The sequence below is a fragment of the Furipterus horrens genome, unplaced genomic scaffold (assembly GCF_987537825.1).
Source record: "Furipterus horrens unplaced genomic scaffold, mFurHor1.1.pri manual_scaffold_8, whole genome shotgun sequence".
In the NCBI taxonomy this organism is placed as follows: domain Eukaryota; kingdom Metazoa; phylum Chordata; class Mammalia; order Chiroptera; family Furipteridae; genus Furipterus; species Furipterus horrens.
Window position 1 is genome coordinate 4553091 of NW_028327178.1, and position 26851 is coordinate 4579941.

At 44.4% G+C, this 26851-nt stretch overlaps 1 protein-coding gene across 1 annotated transcript in view; it reads right to left on the reverse strand.

The window, feature by feature from the left end:
* The window catches only part of DOK6 (docking protein 6), a 216345-nt gene that overhangs the window by 54457 nt on the left and 135037 nt on the right, over window positions 1-26851 (reverse strand). The window contains exon 5 of the mRNA XM_090285070.1: window positions 26502-26691. Coding sequence (XP_090141196.1) covers window positions 26502-26691 — 190 coding nt within the window. The remainder of the gene's footprint in view (window positions 1-26501; window positions 26692-26851) is intronic.

A 26851-nucleotide genomic window follows, 5' to 3' on the forward strand; every position in this document is an offset into this window, starting at 1 on the left:
GGTGCAGAGGTCTAAGGCCCACTTCCAGGGACTCAGCTCTGCCCAGGGAGGGCGCCTGAGAGCTCACAGAAGGGTTTTTTTCAGCCTCTGAAATAAAAACGACTGTCAACTTCATCCTCTGACCAAGAACAAGGAAGTAAGACATGCTGGCATTACAGAGCAAAGACGTTTTAGGTGGCATGCTCTTCCTTCAGGGTAGGTACCCAAAGCCAGACTGAAGGCAACACTCTTCAGAAACGAAGACAAAATAATACGAAATGTAAACTGTAATTGAAAAAATTAAAAACTCGTTGGTAAACCTGGCTCCTCTTTATGACTTCCGTCTGCAGTGTTGGCATAAACAGTTTAGGTTTCCTGTTTACTGTCTGAAACATGTTCTTTGGTAAGAAACAGATATATTCTTTCTTTTATGTCTGAATAGCTTAGTGGTAGCCGGAAAGTACTAGAGAAGATCATAAAGGGTCAGATTATGTAATTTTGATGGCTACCTCCTTGGGATTCAACATCCAGCCTACACACCAGTCCGCCCTGCAAACCTGTCCACCTGTCCAGAGACTGAAACAGATCCTGCATCTGACAACATCCCCAGGTGACTGCTGGGCACATTCAAGTCTGAGAAGCACCGACCTCGACAGCCCTTGCCACCGGTCACTACTTCATGAAAGGGGTCTGAACGATGACGCTTAGGACCCAGATGAGGACAAATTAGACACTGCAGTTTGCCCTGGCTGGTGTGGCTCCGTGGATTCAGCGCCAGCCTGTGGACCAAAGGGTCGCTGGTTTGATTCCCAGTCAGCGCACAGGCCCGGGTTGGGGGCCAGGTCTCCCCGATTGGGGGCACGCAAGAGGCAACCACACACTGATGTTTCTCTCCCTCTCTTCTCCTCTCTGTAAAAAAAAAAAAAAAAAAAAAGACACTGCAGCTTAAGGCCATGACATGAACCCGATGATTAGAAAAAAGTTAATTATGACAAAAAGAATAAAAGACCTAAAAGAATCCTTTCCTTACCTTGGGAACAGCCAATACGGGGGTGCTAGTTACATCCGAATATCTGCACAGGGTGCACATCACGGACATGTCCCCTCCTCCGTTACGTTTATGTAGAGGAATTGGTAAATATACGGATGATGTTTGTTCTGATCCGAGCTGGAACTCTATTGAAATTTATAGACAGTGACAGAAACATTATCTGCCTTTATAGCTCACAAGGCGCTTGTACAAAAGGAATACGTTTTCCTCTCTAAAACCAAGCGTTAAAGAAGATCAGCTCTGAAGTCCCTCTCAGCTTCAAGGACGAGGGTCTCCTCAAAAAGTCTAAGAAGTAGGGGGGACCGATAAGCTTACTTCTGGCGTTTCTTCTTCTTTTTTTTTTTGACATCGTGATATAAAGGACATCATACGGCAAAGGGTTCAAAAGATCGAGGGCACAGGTCCCCACCATCACGCCACGTCCTATCCCACCCCCTGAGCACGCGTGTATCATGGACTGTAAGCCAGGCCTGGTCTTGAGTGCAGGGAAGAAAAGGAGGAGAAACATACCAGGTTCATTGCCTCCGAGTAGCGGGGAAGGTCAGTGAGGCTCAAAGGACGGCTCCTTGGCTGGCTTCTGCGGTGGCACCTCTGAGCCTCTGGAACACGCAGCGGATGAGAGTGTTTTCAGGGGCCTGAGGCCGTGAACCCCCATGCGACCGGCGCAGCGAAGGCCTGCTTTCCGCTGTGGGAGGCTGACACCCATGGCGAGGACGCCGCGTGGCTGGAGGACTGACCTTCAGCAGAACCTCGGACACCAGGCTTGGTGGACCGTGCGTGGTCACGCGTCACCGCTGGGAGAGCTGTGTGTCCCCGCGGGACTGCACCGGCGCCGGTGGGGGCGCGGAGGGTGCACAGAAGCTGGACCCGGGCTTCCCTGGCGGGCATCCCTGTGCCGCCTCCTTGCGCTGTTTAAACCCGTCCCTTTCGCGGTAAGAACCACAACTGCGTGGAGAACCCCGTTTTCTGAGTCCTTCTTGAGAACCACTGAGCCTAAGGGTGGTCTTGGGGGGCCCTCCGCGTGCGCCAGCCAGCGTGGGGTCGGTTGTCAGCACAGTTTTGATACAAGAACCTAAAACATCCTAATTTTTCCCCCCAATGGCTCTCCTTTTTCAAATCCCACTGCTCTCGGGATCTAAAAGGATGTCTTCTCTTCCTTCATTCCGTTCTGCCACTCAGTCCCGGCGTCACCTGGAACGGGAGCCCTGTCTGCGTGCGCTCTGTTCCCATGGAGAAGGGACACGGGCCGTCCCGTGAACGTGCCGTCTGGTCCCGGGAAACGAGCTGCAAGCCGGGTGCTCGCCGTGCCGACGGTGGGTGCGTGTTCAAGGGCAGCCCCGCCCGGCAGGGCGCTCTGGGGCCACTGCTCCGTGCGTGGACCGGCCCCGGCCTCCTGCGCGCCGCGCCCGCCAGCCACTGCCCCGCTCCGGGCTGTGCGTCTCCAGCGCGGCCCGTGGGGAAGGGCCGGCTCCCGGGTCTGTCTTCCCCGTGACAAACACGGGACGGTTACCAAGGCAAAAGTTAAAGAATCACTTTACTTTTAAAAAGTACAAGCGGATCCTTTAAAATCATCCCCTGCGAGTCTTCAGCTAAACTCTCGCTGCAGAGGGCCGGGCAGGCCTTCGGCGGGTTCGTCCATCTTCGCGGCGGGGTGACTTCGTTCTCGCCGACCGTTTTCGCGATTTTGTGTGTATATTTAACGACTAAATATTCATCCTCCACACACACGGGCATTTTAAACTCTCAGCGATGGAGTGGAACAGGGGCACTTTCCTGAACCCCACTGGTATTTCTCTTCCGTATTTAAAATTTAATGTTTAATTATAGAAAGTAATGAAATTCTTAAAAGCCCAGATTTTCTGCAGAGCGGTTAAAACCAATTAACACTTTTATTCTGTTAACAGCTTAATCTTTATCGTCACTTAACCACGCTGGCAGTTTACTATTTTTAAAGCAGCTACGAAAGGCTGCAGTTTTGCCCTAAGAGCTCTGGTGAGTCAGACGTTGGTCCACGGTCCCAACTGCCAGCAGAGCGTGGAGCTGCCCTGAAACCTCTTTTCGTTAATATGAGCTTTTCTCCTTTCTTTCCTCTTGATTCAAACCCGCCGCCCCCAGCACCCTGGCTCCCCCCCCCCTCCCTTCATGTCCACGCCCTGAATCATGAAACCCTCAGGACAGTGAGGTTCTGATCAGCATCAGATGATCTTAGGAACAAAGCCTTGGGTCTGCTGACCCCAGAGAGAGTTTTGGTCAAACTAGAGGCAGCGCCCAGGCCACAGCTGTGTTTCAGCTCCACACCCAGAAGCCAGCGCGGCCGTGGCTGACATCAGGACCAGACGCAATGGTCAACCACCCGCTCCCCTAGCGCCAACGGTCTGAGAGCTGGGGATGGGCCGCCAGTGTCTTCTCAAATCTCTTTTCCTGGGCAAAGCTAAGGACAAGCAAGTCAAGTGAAGGCTTACATTCTATCGCTTAGAAATTATATGTCTCTTTTAAAGTGAATTTGACTGCCAAGTGACGGTTGGATAATTTTTACAGTTAACATGCAAGTTATTAATATTTAGTCACTGAATTAGAAGAGTTCTGCTTCTCTTCACCATTTTGAGGGAAACCTAAAAATAAGATTATTATATTCCCTCAGAGCGAAAGAGCATGTAATCAGGGCTTAAAAATTACATTTTCATTCTCTTTTTGCATTAGATATAGTTAATTAAGGTACTTTTATTATTTAAAATGTACTCTCAGTGTCTCAGTAACTGTAGAAGAAAGTGTTTAAATTATAGTCACAATAGAAAAGAAACCTAAGACTACTCGATTTTACCTTACTTAAGGCTTGCCTTTTCTTAAGTTATATACAGTCACTCACTAACCTTTGGAAGCCTACCACATGTCAGGCACTGTACTGGTTTCTGAGCGATATTTAAAAAAAACACTAAAAAAAAATATGTAAATGAACATCAATTTATGAATTGCACATGCTCTTATTTTATATCTTTTCATTTAAAATTAATTAAATGTTCCCTGGCTGGTGTGGATCAGTGGATAGAGCGTAGGCCTGCAAACTGAAAAGTCACCAGTTCAATTCCCAGTCAGGGCGCATGTCTGGGTTGCAGGCCAGGTCCCCAGCTTGGGGTGTGTGAGCGGCAACCAATCAATGTTTCTCTCCCTCTCTTTCTCCGTCCCTTTTCCTCTCTCTAAAGACAAATAAAAATAAAATCTTCAAAATTAATTAAATAAGTAGATGGTTCTATGAAATATGTAGGAACACAATACATTGTGGAGATTAAGATCTATTGGACTGTTATCCTTACTGTGTAAAAATTTCCTCCAGATGTCCTTAGCTGACCGATGACTCAGAGGATAACTTTCAGACTTTTATTGCCATTATCAAATCAGACCACCCCCCAAAACGGTACAACACCAATCAGCCTAGGACACTGAGGGCAACTACTGATTTGTATCCCAGAAGATGTGGGCATATGTTTAAGCTGCAGCTTTTTCATTTGTTTTGAAACAGTATCATGATGAAAAAAATAAATCTACTTATATTTTAGAAATTAAAGGATTTCGAATTCAGTTACCTAGATTTTTTATAATATCAAAGGCCATCATCTCAGGGGAGAGCATTTTAAACCTTAATTTTAAAACTTTATGTAACACTTTAATTTGTAGTTCTTAAAACAATATAAAGTAATAACACGACGGACATGTCATTTGGACCATCCTAAAGTAGAAGCTAAGAAATGGAATCAATATTTCCCCATCATAAATAAAAGTATCCGTCATTTTATACTACCCTGCGACGTCTCTGACCTTCTTCGGTATAAAATTTTAGTGCTCACCAAGGTTCATACTGACGTGTGCTAGTCTAAAATTAACCAGTCAGCCCCGTTCCCCCGCCTGATCTGGCACAAACCTGTGTTACAGCGCTCCTAGTACCTGCTCACCCTTCTGTTGACGCAACTTCTTCCCAGTTAGGCTCTTACCGCCCGAAAGCAGAGGTAGGCCGGGATGAATAGAGAAATTAGGATGGACGTTGAGAGATTACACTGCTCAGTTCACCAAGGGGGATGCCGCTATTTCAGAGAGAAGGGGGAGTTCCACCCGAGAACCTGTGGCAGTCACAGCAGAGCTGGGGACGGGAGAATGTTGAGAGGTGAAAGGGCATAGACATTGGGGAGGGTGGGGCACTGAGATACTCTGCTTGCTAAGGCTTGTACTGCTAACCCCCCCTTTCCAACTCCCCCTTAAAATACCGCCTTTAATGACATGATGGTTTTCGAGGCATTTTAGAATTGAATCTATATTTCTTTCGGGAGTTCTACTTTCAGTACAGCTGAGTCAGTTTCTTCCAGAATTTCTCTGTCACAGAAGACAACTATAAATTATATTAACCAACCAACCAACCAACAAAACTCTTTCTGCCCAACTCTCTTTCCAGTTCGTCTATCCTATCATTCCTGGCCTCCGCAGTCACTTGAGGGTATGGAGTGGACGGAATGTACTTTATTTTTATTCATGCAGCTTGGTGAAGGGGGCTCTCTCCATACGGTTCTCAGAGGCTAGGTTCTCCATGTGGATTAGAGAAGCTAGGTTCTTCATGCGGATTAAAGAAGCTAGGTTCTTCATGCGGATTAAAGAAGCTGAGTTCTCCATGTGGTTTTGAGAAGGTTCTCCATGCTGTTTTGAGAGGGAAACACCATGCGGCTTTGAGAAGGAAGTTTACAAGGAGGCTGAGAATCCATGCGGTTCTGCATTGAAAGCACCATCAATTACAACCCTCTATTTTACCAAATCTCTGTTTTTTTTTCCCTTTCTTAACAAAGCCCATCACAGTTTCTTATGAAATTATACTTATAATGTGACCTTCAATCCACTGAGCCAAACCAGCCAGGGAGCTAAGTGTCGCTGGTTCAATCTTCCAGTCAGGGCACATCAGAGAAGGAAAACTCTGACTCCAAAAAACCTCCGCTGCCTTGCGGCATACCTCTTCAGGGGAAAGGCTAAGGGAGTAAACCCCGACAGAAAATCCGGAGCCGGAGTCCCTAAGGCGGTTTGACGTTGTAGTCAACACCGGCAACTCCTGCGGCGCACCTGAAGCCAAGCTGTATCGACTCCGTCTTTCCCTTGGACCCTTCAGCTGCGAAGAGAGGGGGGGTCTGCTGCATGGGCAACAGCAGACCCTCCATATCACCCTGCCCAGGCTCTGTAGCTTCAGCTTCACTGGAGAGGACACTCCAGCGTCATCGCAAGATGTCGATTCAACACGGGAGGAGACAGATACCGTGTCACTCCCGAGTCGGACTGCACAACCATTCTCGGCGGTGCAGATAGACTCTTAAGAAGCTACACCATCGTCTCTCGAGACGGACGGCTGCCGACGACGACGATTACTAAAGAGCTTCTTGCCACTGTCAAAAACCACAGAGAGAGCCCAAACCGAAGATGCAATCTTAGACATTGCCCATGGAGGATGACAGGCACTAGGACAACCTCAATGGCCCGGATTTCACCACTTCGTAAGAGTCCCACTGAAGAAAGTGTCACTGGGATGGGCACCTCTGAGCACAGGATTTTTCGGGCTGTGGCTGTTCACAGCTGGAGTTAGGAGAATATGAGTCAGTAAATTGAGACCGATTGCCTGGGTGAGACCAACGCTGGGCACGAGACCGGAGGAACATGATGGTGAGAGGGGGCAGCAGCAAACTAAAGAGAAAGTTAAAAGAAACAAAAAGATGTGTGGGAATGATCAGCGAGTCAAATGGTCATAAAAATCAACACGGATGGAGTTGAGAGCATGATGAGAACATGATGATTCCGCCAAGAGCATCTTTCCGTGAACAAACTGGCTACATCCTGAGGACAGAAAAGGTTCCGGGAGCCAAAAAGGAGGGAATAAAGATCAGAACAAGCAAGTGGTAATTTCGGGGGGGGGTGGAGGTAGAAGAGGGGATAGATGGTAATGGAGGAAAATACAATACAATAAAATAAATAAAATAAAATGGTTTTTAAAATAAAAGTAAAATGAAAAAATTATTCTCAGCGTTTCATCATCAGAGAATATTCTAGCTGTTATCCCTCCTGCTCCCCCTGCCCACAGCCCTGGGCTGAGTGCACGCACGGCATTTCCATGACAGCGTGGGCTGCAGGTGGGTGACAGTCCTGAGCTCTGTCTCCTCAGTGACATCAGCTACGAGGCACCGGGGTAGGAACATCGTGATAGGTGCCAGGTGTGCAGGAGAGAGGCGGAAAGGTGATTAAGGCACCCCCGCACGACGTTAACTACTGGACCCATCTGGGCTCCCAGACTCGCCCCTGGAGTTGCCAGGTGGGGGTGGGGAGGGGCGGGCGAGCCGGCGGCCCCCCACCCCTCCCACCGCAGTCCTGTCTCAGGATGAAACGCCACCCTGGGAGCATCAAGGCGGGACTTGACTGGCGTCTTCGCCACTGTTCTCAGCCCAGCACCACTGTTCTAAAGAATGAAATAAAAATGCCAAAGGAAAGCAGTTGAGAGAAATTTACTCGTTTGCCCTTGAGATCGAATGGGGATTCAAGCAGTATACATTTTATTTTATTTTTCTTAATGGGCAAAGCCCTTGGCTGCAAATTGTAAACACCTCTCACGGATCCAAGCCATGGCCGTGAGAAATACTCTGTTCAGCACGCTCCTTGTTCAGGCTGCATGAGGCGCTCATTTTAAATGTTATTTTCCCAGGAATAAGCAATCATGTGCTGCTTGATCATATCTACATGATGCCATTCTTCTCATTGCACAGAAGGCTGCCAGAGAATCTCAATTGTGTAAGGTCTCGAATTGCTCTGCGGTATAAGGTTCTAAATGCTTGAGCTGTAACATTACCTTATGTTTATATAATTCATCCTACTTTTCCATCCAGGGAATGAATCCTCATTTCAATCCCCAGCGGTCATTTCTCTTGCTATTTCTGTTAGGGTTTCCTAGAGATTGAGGGGGAGGAGGGATTAGCGAGATGGAAAGCGAGAGAGGATCGCAGAGCAAATCTCTCCTCAATAACGATCCACGTCAACGGAAGCGGCGAAGTCTTGAGATGGGGTTCGCAGACGACGCGGTCCTGCAGTGCGCATGCTGTGGCTGGAGAGGCAGGAGGACAGGACGATGCCCAGGAAAGGCACGCGGCGTCCTGGGGAGATGCGCAGCATCCTTGGAAGACGCGCCGAGGGGCACCCAAGTGCTCGGGCCCAGCTGGGATGCCTTGGAAAAGTCACCTGACCTCCGAGTCTCAGTGGCTCACCTACACACCTCCTTGCTGTACACACCCGATAGGACAGCCACCAGGCTCAATGCAAAAGCGTTTTGAGAACTACCAACACCATGAGACGGTATCAGGAGTGCGATGACGAGAGACGGTTTCCCCAGAACACGACTGCTGTGCCTGGCGAGCTAGAACGCCCTCCTTAGCAACGTCTCCTGGCCGTGCTTTTGAATCACTGGCCTCTCTGACAGCCTCCGGTGACAGGGTGTTGTTTATGGTGGGAGGTGGCCGTTCCTGTTGTCCAACGGTGACCCGCAAGGCCTCCGGTGGTGGGCGCAGTCATCCCCTGGCATGTGCTCTGTCCCACGAACGACTGTCTCCGTCTGAGAACCTGCCTGTGAAACACAGCGCCCCCGGGTCACGTGTCAGCATTCCGTGGGGGGCGGGCGGGGGGCAGCTGCTTCTGCTCCCACCAGCCAAGATGACATTTGTTACGATTTCACCAGCTCTTGTAAAGGTGGTTTCCAACCTGTTCCTCCTGCCGCGGGAGGTCTGGACTGTCTGCCTCCAGTCCTGTTGCCTTACTTGAAGTTCATTTCTATGCGTGGGCTGGGCTATGTTCCCCTGTCCCGACCTTCATTATATTTAGTGCAGTGGAGCATGGAGGTAATGTAGTTAGAATTGCAGGAGAAATAACCCATTATGATCGCTATTGTCAGCTCTCTGCCTGCCTTGAACAGAAACGCTATATGCAAGAATATTTATAGAGGATCGGGATTAGAATACAAGGAAAGGCTTAGTTTCTGATTTTGATTTGAGTGACATTCTATATTTTTCTCTGGGGTTCCATTTAAAACATAGTAATTTACCTTGGCACAGAGAGTCAGAAAATTTCTTCTATCTTTAGGGTTTCCATGTGATTGTGGGGTTCATGCGGAACCAGTTTTGCCAGTAAATAGAGCAATGACATATATTTCTTCAGAATACTGTGTCTTCATTTTAGACTTTGGTGCTGAATGTTGGTTATTATATTTTAAATTAACATAAATACAAATGAATTTAACTTTAGAGCTACGATGTGTTTTGCTGCTAATGTAAACACATGCTAAGAAAATAACCTAATAATTTACCATTTAAATCTTCAAGCTGGAAAAAGGAATTCTGGATTCAGGCTCTACAGAGAGGGGTTTCTTTGCCAGATGTGCTAATGACGACTGATGTGACCTTGAATGCATCGGCTGCTCTCTGTTTGTACCTGGTGACTCTCTGTCCTCCTCTGTCCGCTGGCCTGGCTCTGGGCCTGGGAGGCTGACTTCTGCAGGTCCGGGCGTGCTTGCCTTCCGGTCTGGACAGAGGGCGTGGGCGTGGACAGCCGACCGGGCAGTGGGAGGGAGCGGTGCAGGCATCTGTCCCACCCTGTCCTTCCTTCTCAGCACTCTGGTATCGGCAGCCCCTCTCCTTCCAAAGATCCAAGTTCCCTCTAAGCTCTGGTTTCCTTGTTCCTCCCTTGCTGGTCTTGGGGTGCTTCATTAGCCCACGTTCCTGACCTAATCATGCCAGCGCATCTTCAAATAGTTCCTACACTGAATTCTGCTCTTGAGTAGGTCATTTCGTCACTGCTGGGCTAAACTTAAGTGGTTACAAGGTATCTGATCTCTCGGCATCTCGGTTTCCTCGTTGGTAAAGAAGGAAAACGATCTGGCTGGCAGGTCCTGGGAGGGGGCTGTCATGCGCATGAACATGCTAGTAACATAACAATGACAGTAACACCTGGAACCTGCCATGCACCCACTTCACAGCTCGCCCTCTATTCACAGTCCCGCGGTGGGACGATGGAAGGCAGAAACGGCCGCCAGCGACGTCCCGCCCGGCACTCATGCCTTTGCAACGCGCCTTTGCGGCTCCTCCCAGCCAAGGGGGCATCCTTCTCCACCCTTTGACTCTGGGCCCGCCTTGAGGTTGCTTTGGCCAGTGGGAAATAAGAAATGAGACTCTAGCAACAATTTGCAAAGTGCTTGTGTGCTCGGGTTCCCTGCCACGGCATGAACAAACCCAGGCAGTCCGTGGGCTGACAAGACCCATGTCCCACTCATGTTCAGCCAGTGACTGGGCCAGCCACTGCACTGGGCGCAGACGCCTGGTCACACGTCAGTCTCCGGCCGACATCAGGGGAGCCTGGCCCGGCTGAGCAGACCTGGCCACCTGAGATGAACGTTAAATGGCTGTTGTCTAAGTCCTTAAATTTTGGGCGACTTGTTTCAACAGCAACAGACAGCTGACGGAACCATGCTTTGCAGATGCAAAGAACATAATTATTTTAAATATTACGTTATATAAATTATCTGTTTCACACATTGTTAGTGTCAGTGTACTCTGATAGCAGAATAAAGGGGCTCCCTGAAGGTCTCGGAAAGACGTGCTTTCTGGAGTGTCCGGAGCAGACAGAGCAATTCTGCCTGGTGCACAATGCTTGAGCATTAGAGGTGAAGTGAGGGAAAATTTTAACATGTGTGTTTCCATAGGTATGTTGGCCATGCATGTCAATACATGGATATGGGTGCTGTATATTAGTTACAATTAGAAATTAAAAACATTACATAATAAGAACAAAAGAAGAGGAATTAGAAGGCAGAAAAGAAGTAAGTTTTGTGGATTATAGTCTTTAGGGAGATAGCACAGAATTCAAACACATCAGGGCCTTGACTTAGAAGGCTTTTCAAACTCAGTCAAAGAATATATCTAGAGGGAAGCTGCTGCCATATAATCTTGTATTTGGCTAAAAAAAAAAAAAAACCCAGAATATGACAACAAATGTTCCTCCGCCATTTCTTCTCTCCTGAGCCCTGACAGCTCAGGGAGAATGAGCTCACAGTGTGTCCTCCATAAGGGATTCTCCAGAAAATTGTGGTAATGACTAGGCTAAAAAATTCTGGAGCTGGATGTTTGGTGTATGTGAAACATCATGCTGGTCCAGTCCATATTAAATCTCTGAGAGGGAGGGTCCAGGGGATGGACATTTGGGGTGGAAACATGGCAGCTGTCTCTCAAGCTTGGTCACAGGTAAAACGAGTCCAGGCTTGGACATCAGGGTAGCCCATCGCCGCAGTCCTCTATGCCAGGGAGGAGCTGCTAGGCAGTGTGGAGGCACTCATTAGAAGATAAACATAATAAATAACCTACTTGGATACGACCCTCTTTTATAAATGTGAATGAAAAGTTCTAAGGTGTAAATGGGAATAGTGAAAGGCATCATTTTCTTCACTGAAGAACATACTGAGGATCTATGACACATAGACCCCAACATATAATTCATTGTATAATGCAGAATTAAGTTAAGGTCTCCATTAAAAGGAGGTATGAAACAACACCATATCTTTTTCTCTTTTTTGAGAGAGAGCTCCTGATGTCCCCTTATTTACCATAATATTCCAAATCCATATGGATTCTTGAACCAATCCTTTGCAGTCTAAAAATTCCCTTCTAATTTGAGCCTCTTTGTTTAAAGACAGGCTAATCAGGTTTTATTCAGTATATCCACAGTCGTCAACGAAGAGAAAAAACTTATAATGATTCTTTAACTTCATTCTAGTTAAAAACATAGGTGTTTATATTACTTATTTATCTTTAGGTTGTCTTTTGTAGCGGCAAGAAAATAATTATTCGGTGGTTATTTATTTTCTCTCTTGTTCTCATCAATAAATGTATGAAATGCATACTTTAAGTAAATTCATAATAATGCTTCCACTGCATTTTGAAAATTTCTTCCAAGGGAACCAGCTTCGGGAAGAACTAACGTAATTAGCATTTTTTGATGGATGACTAGTGTCAAGACGGAGAGATGAAAACGCTTGTTGCAGTCGAAGATACAAGTGCGCGTGCGCTGCATCCGGCCGCCCAGAGTGATGGGGAAAGGAGGTTACACCCACTCTGTTCTTTTAGATAACCCACGCGTTATTTTCCTAGTTTTATAATTTATAGAGTCCTGCACATATTCTTATTGAAAATTTCGTGTTAATGTTTATTTTAAATCTGGCCTGATCTCGAGCTAGCTACCTGGGAACCTCTGGTGAGCCCTTCATCAAGGCCCTTCCGTTAGAAGAGGACATAGCCAGAAAAATAAAAATCTCACTCTCCAAGTAACTATCTGACTCAGGCTGCAAACACCCTGACATAATTAAGCAAGTATTTTTTGTGTGCCTGCCCGTGCCAGAAACGGACCTGCTTGCTGCAGAAAAGACCTCTCTGAGAAGGACTTAGGTAATATTCTCTGTCACTTACCGAAGCAATCCTCTGACAAGAACACAGGAGGGAATATTTTAATCTAGACATTTGTATCATATCCTAAGTATGTGAGAATAGGCTGTTCTTATTTATGACCTGATGAAGGCAAGCCTTGGAATTTATGTGCAATCTTTATGCTAGTGAACACAGGCAACATTAAGGACAGAAATTATAAGAAAGTCAAGGTTGAATCTACAAGTACATTTATGAGGCAGGATGTAAGGACATTTTTAAGAATGAAAGGAAAAGCCTTCCTTCCTGGCTGTGTTTAGTTCTTCGTACAGGAATTTACTTTTTCCACCTCTTAAAATTGTAAAGTTTGTTCATTTGATTAAAATCGTCACTCGTAATAAAATTCCTTACAAGAAATCTTTTGAGGCTTTGGTTTTGATTTTAAGAAATAGTCTTGGAAGGAAACATGATATTAAAATTGCCTTGCTAACTGTAATTCAAAAGCCAGAACCCAACAACTGTGACATTTTATGACTATATGAAGGAACGAATGAATGAGCTAAGTATTACGTCCACGTAACTGGTGACAGACGGGAGACTGTCACCTGCTGGAGGCTCGTCTGTGTTCAGGAAACCAGCCTTGGTACTTAGGGTTAAAGGAGCAGAACTTTGCTTTCAGATTGCCTATTTTCTATTTCCTTTCTTCATTGTCTAAGCAAAGACATTCAACATTTGCATTGACATAAGGTCAGAAGGGAAGTATAAACATTGAACTGTTCCCGACTTAACCACTTGTCAGACTCTTATTACCCAGTAAGTTTTCTTTCAGCTAAGAAATCGGGAGGGGAAGAAAATAAGTTGAAAGTTAACCTAATAGCAAAATAGCAAAATGTTTTAACAGATACACACTAGAATTATCATGCATCTCAATGTGCTCTGCCTTTCAGTATTCTGAAATAAGATTGAGCCAATTTTAATGTGTAAAAATAACAAACTTGGGGGTTGGGCCACGTTATGTTTTATTCCCTTGGGTTGTCCAGTTTTCTGTAACACACTGTTCACTAAAAGCACTGATTCCTTCCCAAGGTTCTCCAGTACACACTTTGCTGCAAAACAAATATCCGTGGAAGAGTTTGTACGCTTCTTCTAATGACCCAGATCTATTCTTGTGCTGACACTACCCTGGTGGAGCGGGTTTTCTCCGCGTGTTGAGGACGAATTGGCTAAACTACACGGGCTTTTCTATCTTCACTTCCATGTAACCGTGATAATCAGCTGCTTAAGTTTTACAACTTCTTTCATTTCACCTTTTTTCTGTACTGTGTTTCTGATTCTAACTGGGGACAGTTTCCTTTTGCATAAAGTTATCTGAACTTCCTCCGGGGAAGGCTTGCTGTGCAATTTGGTTTGTATAAAATATTTTTATTTTGTATTTATTCTGGAAAAATATTTCCACTAAGATTAGAATTTTAAGCGGACAGTTATTTTCTTTTAGCATTTTACAGGCTTTGCTCCATTTTTTTCTGGCTTTCATAACTTCTGTTGAGTTATTAGCTCCAAGTTACATTGTAATGTCTGAAAATAACTTGTTTATTTGTGAGTATAGTTTTGAAAATTTATCTATCGTAAGTTTAGTAAAAGTTTTTGTCTCTATGGTATTCAAAGACATCTTAGTGAATTCTAGCATCAAACCTTTATCTTTAGCCTAAAATAAAAATAGTCACATACCTTTTCAGAAATAAATGTTGTGTAAGTTAAGATTTATTTGTTTGTAACTAAAAAAATCATAGAACTTTGAAAGTCCATTTATTCTGGAATTAATTTATAGATACAAACACTGAAGACGCAGAGACCAGTAAGTTATAGTAGCCACATTCCAGGCTTAGTCAGTAGGAGAACAACAATTAAGTAAATAACTGTAAGGATAAGCTAAGATGCTAAGTATTGTAATAGAGGTAGTATGATTCATTAAAAAAGTGCTGGGGACTGCTGGGGAGGGCCTTGGCCATGATACTGGGTTGACATTGAAGGAGTTACCTGCAAAAGGGTGTGGGTCAAGGAAAAACAAATAAAGAGCATACATATGAAAGATCACCACGAGCACGGGTGTGTCATGAGAGACCAAGGCTAAGGTCGTCCACATCCTCCTATGGGCAGTTGCTACGCATGGATGTGAAAGCTGGACAGCGAGGAAGGCTGCTGGCAGAAAGAGCAGTTCACTGGAATGCGGGCTGGAGGTGGGCTCTGTGGAGACCCTTGGCCCCCAGAAGGATGAATGCGGGGGTCTCGGGGCAAATTAAGCCTAAAGCATCGCTGGAGGCGAAAACGACAGACTGAAGCTGTCTTCCTTCCTGCACATCATGAGCAAACAGGAGTCTTTGGAAAAGACAACACAGCTGGGAAAAATCAAAAGCAGTAAAACAAAGAGGGAGACCACGTATGAGATGGACTGACTCTACAGGACAGGCCTCTGGGGGACATCACTCACGCAGAGAGTCGCCGGGAGTCAGAGCAGACGCAACAGCATGTAACAGCAAATAATTTTATACGTACATATACACACATATATGGAGTGAGGGACAGAGAGGCAGAGAGACAGGAAGATCATTCAAAAGATCCTTCATACACTGTAATATCCTAGGAAGCCAGGAGCTACTATTCTGCTTAATTATGTGGATCAGGTTATAAAACATATAAAAACGCCATCCGCACAAATGTTGTGTTTCCTTCATCATGGCCCGTGCTTCATCTTTAAGGCATATTCTGTTGGTGAGACTTCATGCGAACATAAACTACTTGTCAGCCACGTGGGGTGTGGGACTTCAGGTGTCAATCACATGGTGCGTTCAACAATTTAATTATAGGCTTTCCTCTTCTAAGACTATAGAACAATGAGAGTCCAGAATATTTGGAATCGCCGTGTGGAATTCCTGAGGTCTTAGCTGTTCAGCTCTTGAGTAGACTCCAGTTTTCCTTGTCAGAGTCCAGTATGTTCACATGGATGGTCATCCTCGCTCCCCTGTGCAGGGCTCCCCGCGTCATTGCTGTTTTTGGTCCCATGGTCACCTCACAACATGGGCAGCAACGGAGGACCCGCAGGCTGGAGGTGGAAGCGCTCACAGTAAATGTTTGCGGGGGCGTCTCAGTGGCAGAAGGCACGACTCCTGTGGAAACACCCAGCACGTTCTCTTCCGTGGACGACGTACAATTATTGGCACAACTGGAGGTGAACACTTGCTTTCTGGTGAGCGTGGCACTGAGCAGTTCTTCCTTTTGAAAACTCAATAGTGAAGACCTCATCCCAGCAGAAACATTTTCTCTAACAGTTTGACGGCCTTGCTCCTGCCAAAGCCTGCCTCATAGCTCCTGTCCTGATAGACTGTGTTCTGTTGTCACCCACCAGGAGCTTCTGCTTTCCCCGTAGGGGATGGAACAGCTCCGCACGTCCTGCTGCGAGGGAATGGCCGCTTCCCCTCCGCTCTCAGGCAGCTGCTGTGTGTGCACTTCCCCCCACTCCTTCCTTCCATCCACCCAACCACTTCAAAAGCGCAGAGAGGCAAGTCCACTCCTCAGTGATGCCAGGATGCAACGTGGACACCCAGGTCCCTCTGCCTGACTCCCGCCAGCTGGCCAGCTGCGGTGACGTAGTGACGTGGCCTTCTGCCACAGAGGCTAGACCAGGCGACTTCCTGCTGATTTTAAAGAGCATTGAAAGTGTTACGTTTTTGTAGAAGACTATACTTAGAAAACGTTCCTGTACCAATTATGTCTTTTACTTTCTGTGTTCTGATGCTTTGCCATCTAGGACGTTGCTAAATCTAGAGGTGCTGCCTACCCTTCCCACCCCAAGATGCTAACTCACCTGCACGTCTGCTATTCAAGGACAAACTGACCAATCCAGAGGCCCCACCTGTGATTCCCTGCTTCGCTGGGTCCCTATCCACCTTCCCTGGCCACTCCAGGGACAGGTAACCAACCACTGGGGCAGCCTCTGTGCCCCCATGCCTGCTGAAATTATTCAAACCGGCCAGTCCTAAACCTGCTTACCCTGCCTCCCAGTTCCACAGTGAAGACCCTTGCGCCCAGTTCCCTGTCTCCCCTGGCCAACCTGGTACTTCCCCCACCCCCACCCCCAGCCATGGCAGCCGCCTTCCCTTGGGAGCTGTGCTTAGCAAACTCTCTTTGCAATGGCCATAATATCTTGATCTGTTGACCTCCCCAAACCTGAATAATAAATCAAACCTATTAAAACTTACTTAGGTACTCTAAGTAACTTGTTAAAAAATTTATCAATACTTACTAGGTGTAATATGAAACATATTTCCCATCTTTTCTATTGCTTTCATAAAGTATTTTTTTATTTCTCAAAGCTTATGTTTTTACTCACAGAGAAATATATTTTTAAAGGAGACAATGAGTTAATGAATACTTTTATATATTACTCTTTGTATTACAAAAGCTTTTGGTGATGAGATATTACATTGTGTAGGAATTAATACTCAGAAATAAATCTACATTGGATCCAGAAACTTAGGGGATAAACTGAGTCCATCTCTCCAGGGTTCTGAAAAAGTGATAGAGAACTTCCCTTAAAACCAGAACTCATGAGTTTATGTGAAGCAAGAAATTAAAATATGCTTACAGTTCTCAACGGGTGAGTGGGCAAAGAATTTGTAGTGTATTCATAGCACAATAAAAAGAAACAAACTCCTCTGTATGAGACATCATGGGAGACTATAATGCATTATGCTAAGTGAAAGTAGCCAGACATGCATTTAAATGACATCCTGGAAAAAGCCAAAATTATAAGGGATAGAAAATCACATCAATGTCCCCGAGGAGCCGGGGGTGAGTGGTTAGTGTCGCTCACTTGGTATCCATATGGAAATCAGAAATAATTCACGGGTTATTTTAAGTAAAAGAAGCAGAATTTAAGACACCATCCAAGGGCGGGGGTCGTAAGTGACTGGAGGAAGACATTTTTGTCCATGTTGCACAGAGTCTGTTACTGGAGGCATAATCCGAGAATGTTGTTTAAATGAAACAGCATCGGGACATTCTAAGGTCGACTATACTGAAAACCAGCCAAGCCACCAACCAACCAGAGTGCCCAGCGTGGAGGCGCCGCAGAACCTGCACAAATAAAGACACAAAACAGACGAGAAGCCCCGCTGTTTCGGGTAGAAGTGCTCGCCGTTTCCGTAGTGGAAAGAGAAACACTGCATCAGAGCCTCGCTGCGATACAGGTCCAGCCTGTCCCCTAGAATCACCACGGAAGTGAGCTGCACATCCAAGGGCCCCCTCGCTCTCCTCGTCTGGTGCCATTATCGGCTACATTTTCCCAACTGACTCCTTAAGGGGGAGCGTTACAGAGCAGTATGGATGAAGCGGGCGTCACAGGATGGCAGGTAGGCGAGGACGCTTCCTCCTGGAAGCCCACCTTCACCGGGGGTCTGTGTTACACGCTGGCCGCCCCAGGAGGGAGGCATTAGCTTTGAGCTGGCAATCGGCGGCTGAAATGATATTGCGAAGCATTGCTTTTCCTTTGGATTCGATTTTGTATTTCAGATAAATTAGTTAAACCCAGCAGAATGGGGTTGCGGTCTAGCTCTCCGCTGAATGAGCCAGTCCCTGGCAGCGGCCTCCGCAGCAATGCAATGAAGGCAAACACGGGAGCCTCAGAGGCGCTGCGCCCGAGGCGCGCGGGCCCAGAGCGGCCATAGGAAGCCCATGGAAGACCGTGGGGGCGCGTCCGATGCCTACACGACCAATGCAAACCCTGACTGACTTGTTTCCCAACACAATCCCTTTACAGAGCAACGGAGCGTGAGTCTTCCAAATGGAGCCCCAGAGAGCCCTGGACCTCACAGACCGCGGGGCTGGAAGAGCCCACGGCATCCGCAAAGGCAAATGTCGCCACTGGGGTTCCCCTTCCTCAAGCTGTGGTTAACTGCGCCCTTGATCGACGGTCCAGCCACGCAGAGGAGGGTGTGAGAGGCGGGGGCACGGGTACCCTCAGCGTGAGAAGCTGTCAGCCTGTCTACGCTACCTTGTTTATTACCACGTGGGTGGCCTGACGGGTCATTGCACTCTGGTGTCCTTTTAAGTTCAGCCACTGCCTTCAATGACAACAAAGGACCACAGCGGGTCTGAGGCGAGGTCGCGGTCACTCGTATGCTGCGTGCTCCCTGCGTGCCAGACCCTGTGGTCATTTCCTTACATGTGTATCCTCTCGTTTGGGTCTAAAACAACCCCGTGGGCCAAGCAAAATTGATCTCCAGTTTCCAGAAGAGGAAACTGATGCTCAGAGGCGTAAAATCTCTCTCACAGGGAATATTAACCCGAATGGTGTGCCTGCGATTTCATATTCTGGCCTAAAACCATTTCATCACATGACCTTAATGTGAGACATGTATAATGTCATCGTGCCAAATTTGCTCAACTACAAAGGTTTTTTATTTTAGTGCTTTTCCCTAAGGAATGGGTTATCTAAATTATGTTTATGACAACAACAACAGCAAAGAAGCCAGAACTTCACATCTCTCTCCACTGCTGGTCATCTCTGATTCTGCCATCAGTCCTTGATCTAATGACTATTACTGAAGTTTAGAAACTTTCTGAAGGAGAATCTAAAAAACCTAAAAGGAAGGCCAAACTGTCACTGGGATCCCTATAGACCAATTAATGAAAAGCAATTCACAGTAAAGTATGTGTGGGTTCAATAAAAATGTATTGAACTTTAAAGTTAATGGAGCAAAAACTAAGATCAGAGCCTGCATTTCTTGATATGAACAGTTCCCTAAGTCGTTTAATTAATGTTTTATCCTAGGGGAAAAATATTAGTCCCAGTATTATAGTAGCAAGACATTTACCAAATTAGACACAGAAAAAATAAAGGTACTAAGTTCCTAAAAGGCTTTGTCTTAGCATTATTTCTTTGGAATTATAGAAAATATTTATGGAGATGTATTATTTTTAAGCACCCCCAATATCCCCAATGCAAACCGTTAAAGGAGGAGGCCTTTCTTATTCACTATTACATGCAGCGCAAACTCAGCTGCACATTATGAGTTGAATTTTTGTGACATCAAAAACTTCATTTATTCTCCAGGACGCTTTCAGTCATTTGCCAGCTCTCTGAGAAGAACTAGAGAAAGAGAGGCAGCTAACGCCTTATCCCCATCCTTCGCGAGCCCAGAGGGGATGGGGAGCTACAGGTCAACCGAGGATTAAATATAGTGGAGGGACGGTACAATAATAGGAAAACCCGAATTGAGTGCGTGGGCATTGATGTCACAGAGGGCCATATGTATTAATAGGTTATGTCTATAATGTAAAAAGTAATAATAACACGAATTCCAACTCTCAATGGCTTAACATAACCAAGGTTTATTTCTCATGGAAGCCAGGCAGCTGGGTTCAGAAGCCCAGGCTGCTGGATTCTGCGTCTCCCTCCCGCATCTCAACTCTACTTATGGCCTGCTTCTCCGCCCAGTGAAGGACATTTGGTCTGTCTAGTTTTTGTTTATGATGACAGAATTCCTATAAACATTCATGTACAGTTTTTTATTATGAACATAGATTTTTATTTTTATTGACAAAATACCTAGGAGCAGGATTGCTGGGTTATAGGTTAAGTGCATGTTTAAGTTTATTTTAAAAAATGCTAAAATTGCATTCCAAAATGGCTATCCCACCAAAATTATATGAGAGCTTCATTTGCTGTATGTCCTTGTCAGGACTTGGTATTGTCAGAATTTTTTTTTTTTTTAATTTTAGCCATTATAACAGGTATATCGTTGTATCACATTGTGGCTTTAATTTACATTTCCCTAATGACTAATGAGGTTGACATCTTTTAGTGTGATTATTTGTCAATCATATATCTTTTTTTGATAGTGTCTGCTCAAATCTTTGACCTATTTTTAAAACTGGGTTGTATTTTTTTTTTTAATTGTTGAGTTTTGAACTTCTTTATATATTTGGGATACAAGTGCTTAGTCAAATATGTGACTTCCAAATAATTTCTCTAGATGTGTCTTGTCTCTTCATTCCCTTAAAAATGTCTTTGGCAGCGACAACTTTTAAATTTTTATCCGGTCCAGCTGACCATTTTTTATTTTTTGGATTATGCTTTGATATCCCATGTAAGAACTTTCTCCGTTACATTGCATTTTCACGCAACGGTCATGCATCAGGGGAGAAAGACGTTCTCTCTGCATTTGTGAACAAAAGGCTCAGGGATAAGATAAGCTGACCTATGACATCACAGAGTCCTTAATTATAGCACAAAGGGCTCCTTCCATTAACCGTCATCCTGCAGAAACTGTATCGCAATGGTTCAGCACGGTTTGACATTTCCACCTGTGCAAAATCTGTAACCGGATTTTTGTCCAGCCTCCTAAGAAGAGACAATGTCACCAAAGTTCGTAAGACATGTATTTTAAGCACCGATTTTGTTATATTAAGCTTCATGCTGAATAGGGAAGTTATGTGTTGAACAGCCATTTTATGGAAAGGATTTTGGGTGCACTTGAATTCTTTTACGCAGGCATTTGAGCACATCTCGATTTTTGCTTACGATATTTAAAAGATGACATGAACTGAAAATGCCCCATCAGCAGTTAAAAAGCCATTTTGTTTCTCACAGGATAAAATGGCACATAATCACGAACCTTATGACTTCCTCTGCAGGTATGTGTATCTGTTTTGATTCTCTTAGAAAATAAGCTTGCATGGCAAATTGATTGTTTTATATTCTTAAGAGGCAAATGTGCCCCCATTCTAGTAAAAGAACGCCTGCTCTAAGCTGGGGTGGGGCTGTGAATTCGTTCCCCCAGCGACACGCACCTTGGAGGGAGACCCCCACTGCGAGGCTCCTGGTCCTTATTCTCCTTGGTCCTCACGCTCGGCTTGGACTCGCTGAGGCTTATGGGGTGTAACTGCAGCTATGAGGATGTGTGGGCTGTGTTTCTCCGGAAAGTACGATCTACACCTAGATCTACCGTTCATTTTTGTAGTTTAGTGTAGCAGCAGAATTTAACAGTACAATTGAATAAAGCCCATCGGTGAACTAAACTCTTTTGATATATCCAATTCTATTACTTTCTAGTGCATGCAATACATATAAATAAGTGGCTAAAAATTGCTACCAATTGGTACACTGGTGCGCAGAGCTTTTATGTCTACGGAGCAGGCATGGATGAAGCCCTCTGCCCTTGGCTCCCTTTAACCAGAATAAGGGAGTCTGGAACTCATAAAATGGATGCAAAAAAAAAAAAAAAAAAGGTCACTGTCCCAATTATTAATGGGCAAAGAACACCCAAAATTCAGTGAAGGAAAAAATACAAGTGAGCAGTCTACACATGAACAAGCCTCCAATCGTGAAGAGAAAGAAACAAACAAGAGGAAAAATTAAGAAAATATCAAAGTCCTCTATCAAGATGGAAACATCTCAAATCATCATTTTAACGGTCGTGGGTATGGGGTCAAGAAGGGCACCCTTTGCACGCGGGGGGCTGTGTGACTTAGTATCCGTTTCCTTGAAAGCAATTTACTATGTTTTGAAGAACCTTGAAAACGTCCCCACCCTTCGACCCGGGAATTCTTCATCCAAAAGGCTGTCCTGAGGAAATGATCAGAGAGTTGCACATCTCTTCACAGATGGTTGGTGTGGCTTTTTTTTTTTTTTATTAATAGTTAAATCGGGAAACATCTTAATGTTCAATTAATGATGATGCAGCCATCTGTTCAGATACCACACGGCTATTAGAAACTTGGTTTTAAAGGACTCAGAGATTACTTCTCATGATAATATTCAGTCAAATGATAGGATATCTTTAGTTATATTGATTTTAAAATATATTGGAAAGATTACACCAAAATATTAAAAGGAGTTATGCCAAGATGGAGATGCTGAGTGATTTTAAGCTTTTCTTTACCACTTCTCTCTCAGAAGTTTGTATTAAGTTTTTAATCAGACAACATAAGGTATTAAAAACATCTCAATACTACCAAAAATGGAGATTTACAAAGAAAAAAATGTAAAGCTCAAAACCTGCCCAGGTTATAAAAACAGATTTCTGACTTACTGTACCTATAGGGATAGAGGCCTGGCTGTATCCCACGGCTTCAAGAGCCCCAGTCCACAGCACACGCACGCCGCTCTCTTCTCCCCGAGGAAGCGTCTTATTAGGAAAGTAACAAATGATCCTTGCCAAACATCCCAATAGTATGAAAGAATATAATATAGGACTAGAAAAGCCTCGCCTTCTTTCTTTACCCACAATTTTTTTTTTTTTTTTTTTTTTTTACTTTCAAAGCATCAGGGTATAATTTGCACAATAGTACCAATATTTAGTAAACAGTGCCACGTCTTTTTTGACAGGTTAGTCAATTTTTGGTGCAGACTCTCTTCCTGGCTTGTCTAATAGATGGCCACCTTCTCCCTGTGTCCTCACGTGGCAGGGGAGAAAGAGAAGAGCTTTCTGGTGTCTTTTCTTACAAGGTCATTAATCCCATCATGATGATCCTCCACTTATGACCTCATTTAAACTGAATTATCCTCCAAAGGCCCTAACACGAAATACCATCACCTTAGGGGTTAGAGCTTGAACACATGAATTTGGGGGGCAGGGAGATAAGAGCTGAAGTTCATTTTCCTCCCTTGTGGGTATCCAGCCATTTCAGCACTGCTGGCCCTTCTCCATACTGAATATCCTCAGCATAGTTTTAAAATTAAATTGGCTCTGTGTGCAGGGGTCTATTTCTGAGCTCTTCATTCTTTCTCATTGATTGTTAGGTCTGCCCTTATGTCAATACCGTACTGTCTGGATGATTTCAGCTTTATAGCATATCTTAAAATCAGGTAGTGGGAAGCCAGCAGATAGGTTCTTTCCCAAATTGCTTTAGCTATTCTAGGGCTTTTGCAATTTTATACATATTTTAGATTCAACTTCTCCTTCACTTCAGAACAGTCAGTTGGGATTTTTATTGTGAATACATTGAGTCTATAAATTGAATTGCAGAGGGTTTTCGTTTTAACAATACAGAGTCTTCAAGTTCATGAAGACGGCACAAATCTCCATTTATATTGGTCATATTCTATAGTTTTCAATGTACAGCTCTATCACATTTTTTGTTAAATCAACCTATCCATATTTCATATTTTGATGCCATTATAAGAGGTATTTAAAAATGTTCCCTTCCAATTACTCATAGATTATATGTAGGAAAAAATTGATTTTGTATATTGATCTGATATGTTGAAATTGTGCTAAATTCACTTTTAAGTTTTAGAAGCTTTTTGTTGAGATTACGCCAGATTTTCCCCTTAGTAGCTGAATGGTAAAGCAGTTTGATTTTCCTTGTTATACACTCTGATTTCTCCACCGGCAATAATATTAGAGTGTAAACTCATTCCAAAGAATTACACATGCTGAATTAGAGCGTTCTTGCACATCTGCTGATTCTTCAATGAAATAGACACCTAATAATTCATAAATCTTGCTCCAAGTGCCCGTTAGGATGAAGACAGTTCCTCAGTTTTTCCCTGTTAGTGCTCCATCCTCTCCTGTCCTCAACCTCCTGCCTCAGGACAGGAGACACCAACTTCTGGTTCCAGATGTTGCATTTATAATGACAGATCCAGCAACGGATCGCAAGCTTCCCCCAAGCTTTTTGCTTCGTTCTTCTCTCGTCACATTTCTCGTGTTTTTGGCTAAGGCTAGAATCTCAGCAGAGTTCTTTATGAAGGGAGTTCTTCCTCTCTAAGCAGAAGCTTCACTCAAACGAGAAAAAGACAAATTATATAAATTCTGGTGCAGAGTAGGCAATTGTGAGTCTTCAGTGCCCACGATGTGGCGGTCCAGGGTATATGCTTCTTCATATCCACTGTCTCACTCGCCCTCTCCACACACATTGAGGAAGCAGAGGTTAGGATTCTCCTGATGCAAAGAAGGGAACTGAAGGCCAGTGGGGTTCAATGGCTCAAGCTAAATTATTAGTAAGTGACAGAGCTGTGATCTAAATCCAGTGTTTCTCGATTCCCAGGGCACATAGGTGTGTGGGTGTCAACATAATTTCTAGACATTAAGGTATGTGATCTTTAAGAAGTGTTTTCTGGCAAACAAACAAAAAATTACCTTCTAAACAAACAAGCAATAACAACAGTACGAAACCCAAGCAAAAATAAAAACCAAGCAGAATAACCTTGAGGAGTATGGATCTTATCCCTACGGATATACTTATATTTTTTCATGTATCTTAAAAGTATTAAAAATTGTCAAGATCAGGAAAAAAATAAAGCAATAGTGGATGTCAGATAAGCAGAATTGCACATCAAGTACATGGTATTTTGGGTGAGAATGTCAATTTTAAAACCTGTGGAGAGCCAGCTTTCCTCCGAAAAAAAATTTTTAAGGAACAAGGTAAAAACTAATGTAAATGAATATAAATGGAGCGAAAGTTCTGCATAACCACTCTAGAAAAATAACTCCTTGTTGTTTAAAATCCTGAGATAGCTCCTGAAATAAGGAAACAGACAAGGTAGTTAAAGAGGAAAATAGGGGGACCCGGGAGAAAGATCCAGGCAAGGGGACCCGGGAGGCGGTACTGCTAAATGATGAAAAATAAACTCTGTCCTTTTATATAGACATACACGAACTTTTAAGGTCAGCAAAAACAATGTATCATAAATTTTCAGTGTCAGTGAACCTTTACGTTCGAAACTATATAATTTTCAGAGCTAGATAATTTTTAAAATAGTGTGCATTTCTAAAAATATTCACTTTCTTATGAGAATTTTTATTTTCTAGTCCTTCTCTAGAAGGCAGTTACTATTCCACTGTCAACCTGTAGGCAGACAGAGAGAGACAGGAGGGTGAGCGCACGGCCACTGAACAAACCCGGGACTGGAGGGTTCTGAGAGATCCACGTGGTGGAGACTTTAATACGACCTTAGTGCAAGAAGGCTCCAGACTCATAACTGCTCCTGCTCACGTTTTTTTCTGATTTTCCCTAAAGATGTTAAAAGACATCTGGCCTACCCTAGGTGGATATTATTAGAATCTGACTTTGAATAAGTACTTAAGAGCTTTGCAAGAAGAACCTTATGAAATTAAAATTGCTGTATCAACCGCAATAAAAGCTCACTGTGATTGCCTTGTAATACCACACATTCATTATCAGAATGTGATAAATCGTGTCTCTCGTGGGAATACTGACACATTACACATCCCTCCTACCGGATCCCCAAACCTAGGTCTTGCCCTGGCTGCATGCTAATGACCTTACACAGGGGCCATGACAGGAAGACATTGAGTTCGTTGGTTGAAGCCCATGTCTAAACTGTGTCTGTGAACAATTGCTGTGGAGCAAGCATTTCATTTCAGACATTTATGGGTTCCAACCACATGCCATGACCAAGAAACCAACGTATTTGCCTTGACATACCGAAGTTAAAATCTGAGTTACCCATTCCATAAATTATGGATTCACTGACATGTGTTCAGTTACTCTGAATTAATATTTATACTTAACTGATGGCATTAACATAAACACCTGTATAAATGAATGTTCATTAAGTTATTTCAAACCTAAAAAGTAACGTTTAAAGCATTTTATATAAAACCTCTTTCAAAGTTGTTTGCTTATAAAGCACGCACAAAATAATATCAGCAAGAACATCATAGTGAATTTTATGGGAACCTTCGTGTACTGAAAATATAATATTGCAGTAGTATTGCAGACTATATTGCATGATTCAAATAATTGTGAAACTAGTTTGCTGACAGCCTGAGAGCCTGAAATTATTTTGAATGGGGTCATTAACCTAACCACAGAAATAACACAGTATCTTTTGATTATAAACAAGAATCTTTATGTAGTGGAGGAATTGTACCCTTTCTAAAAACAACAGCATCGTGGGCACTGGTGGAAGGAACGTTTCCTTCCGGAGTCTGCCTGCCACACACCTCCCACCCTGGGCTGCAGCACTCAGAACTCACCTTCCTGACTCAAAGGTGAACCATGTTGAGTCCCGCCCGTATCTCCTCAGTGAGCTGAGAGGCCACATCACCAGCTTGACCTTGGCATTGTGGATATCCCAGAGATAGATATTCTCGTGAGTGATCTGCATTGTGCATTCGCCATAAATATCCAGGTTCGGTGTGGGCATCAGATACACGTTGAACCGCTCTGCAAAGAAGCCAAGAATGGAGAGGAGGCGTGAGGACGGTGGCACTGGAGTACCTGGTCTGCCTACCTACAGCCTTCGGAGAGCGGCTCCACCGCCCTGGGGATGTCAGTGCAACGCGCTGAGAAACACTGCTTTCTTTTCCTACGGTGGGCGAGAGAA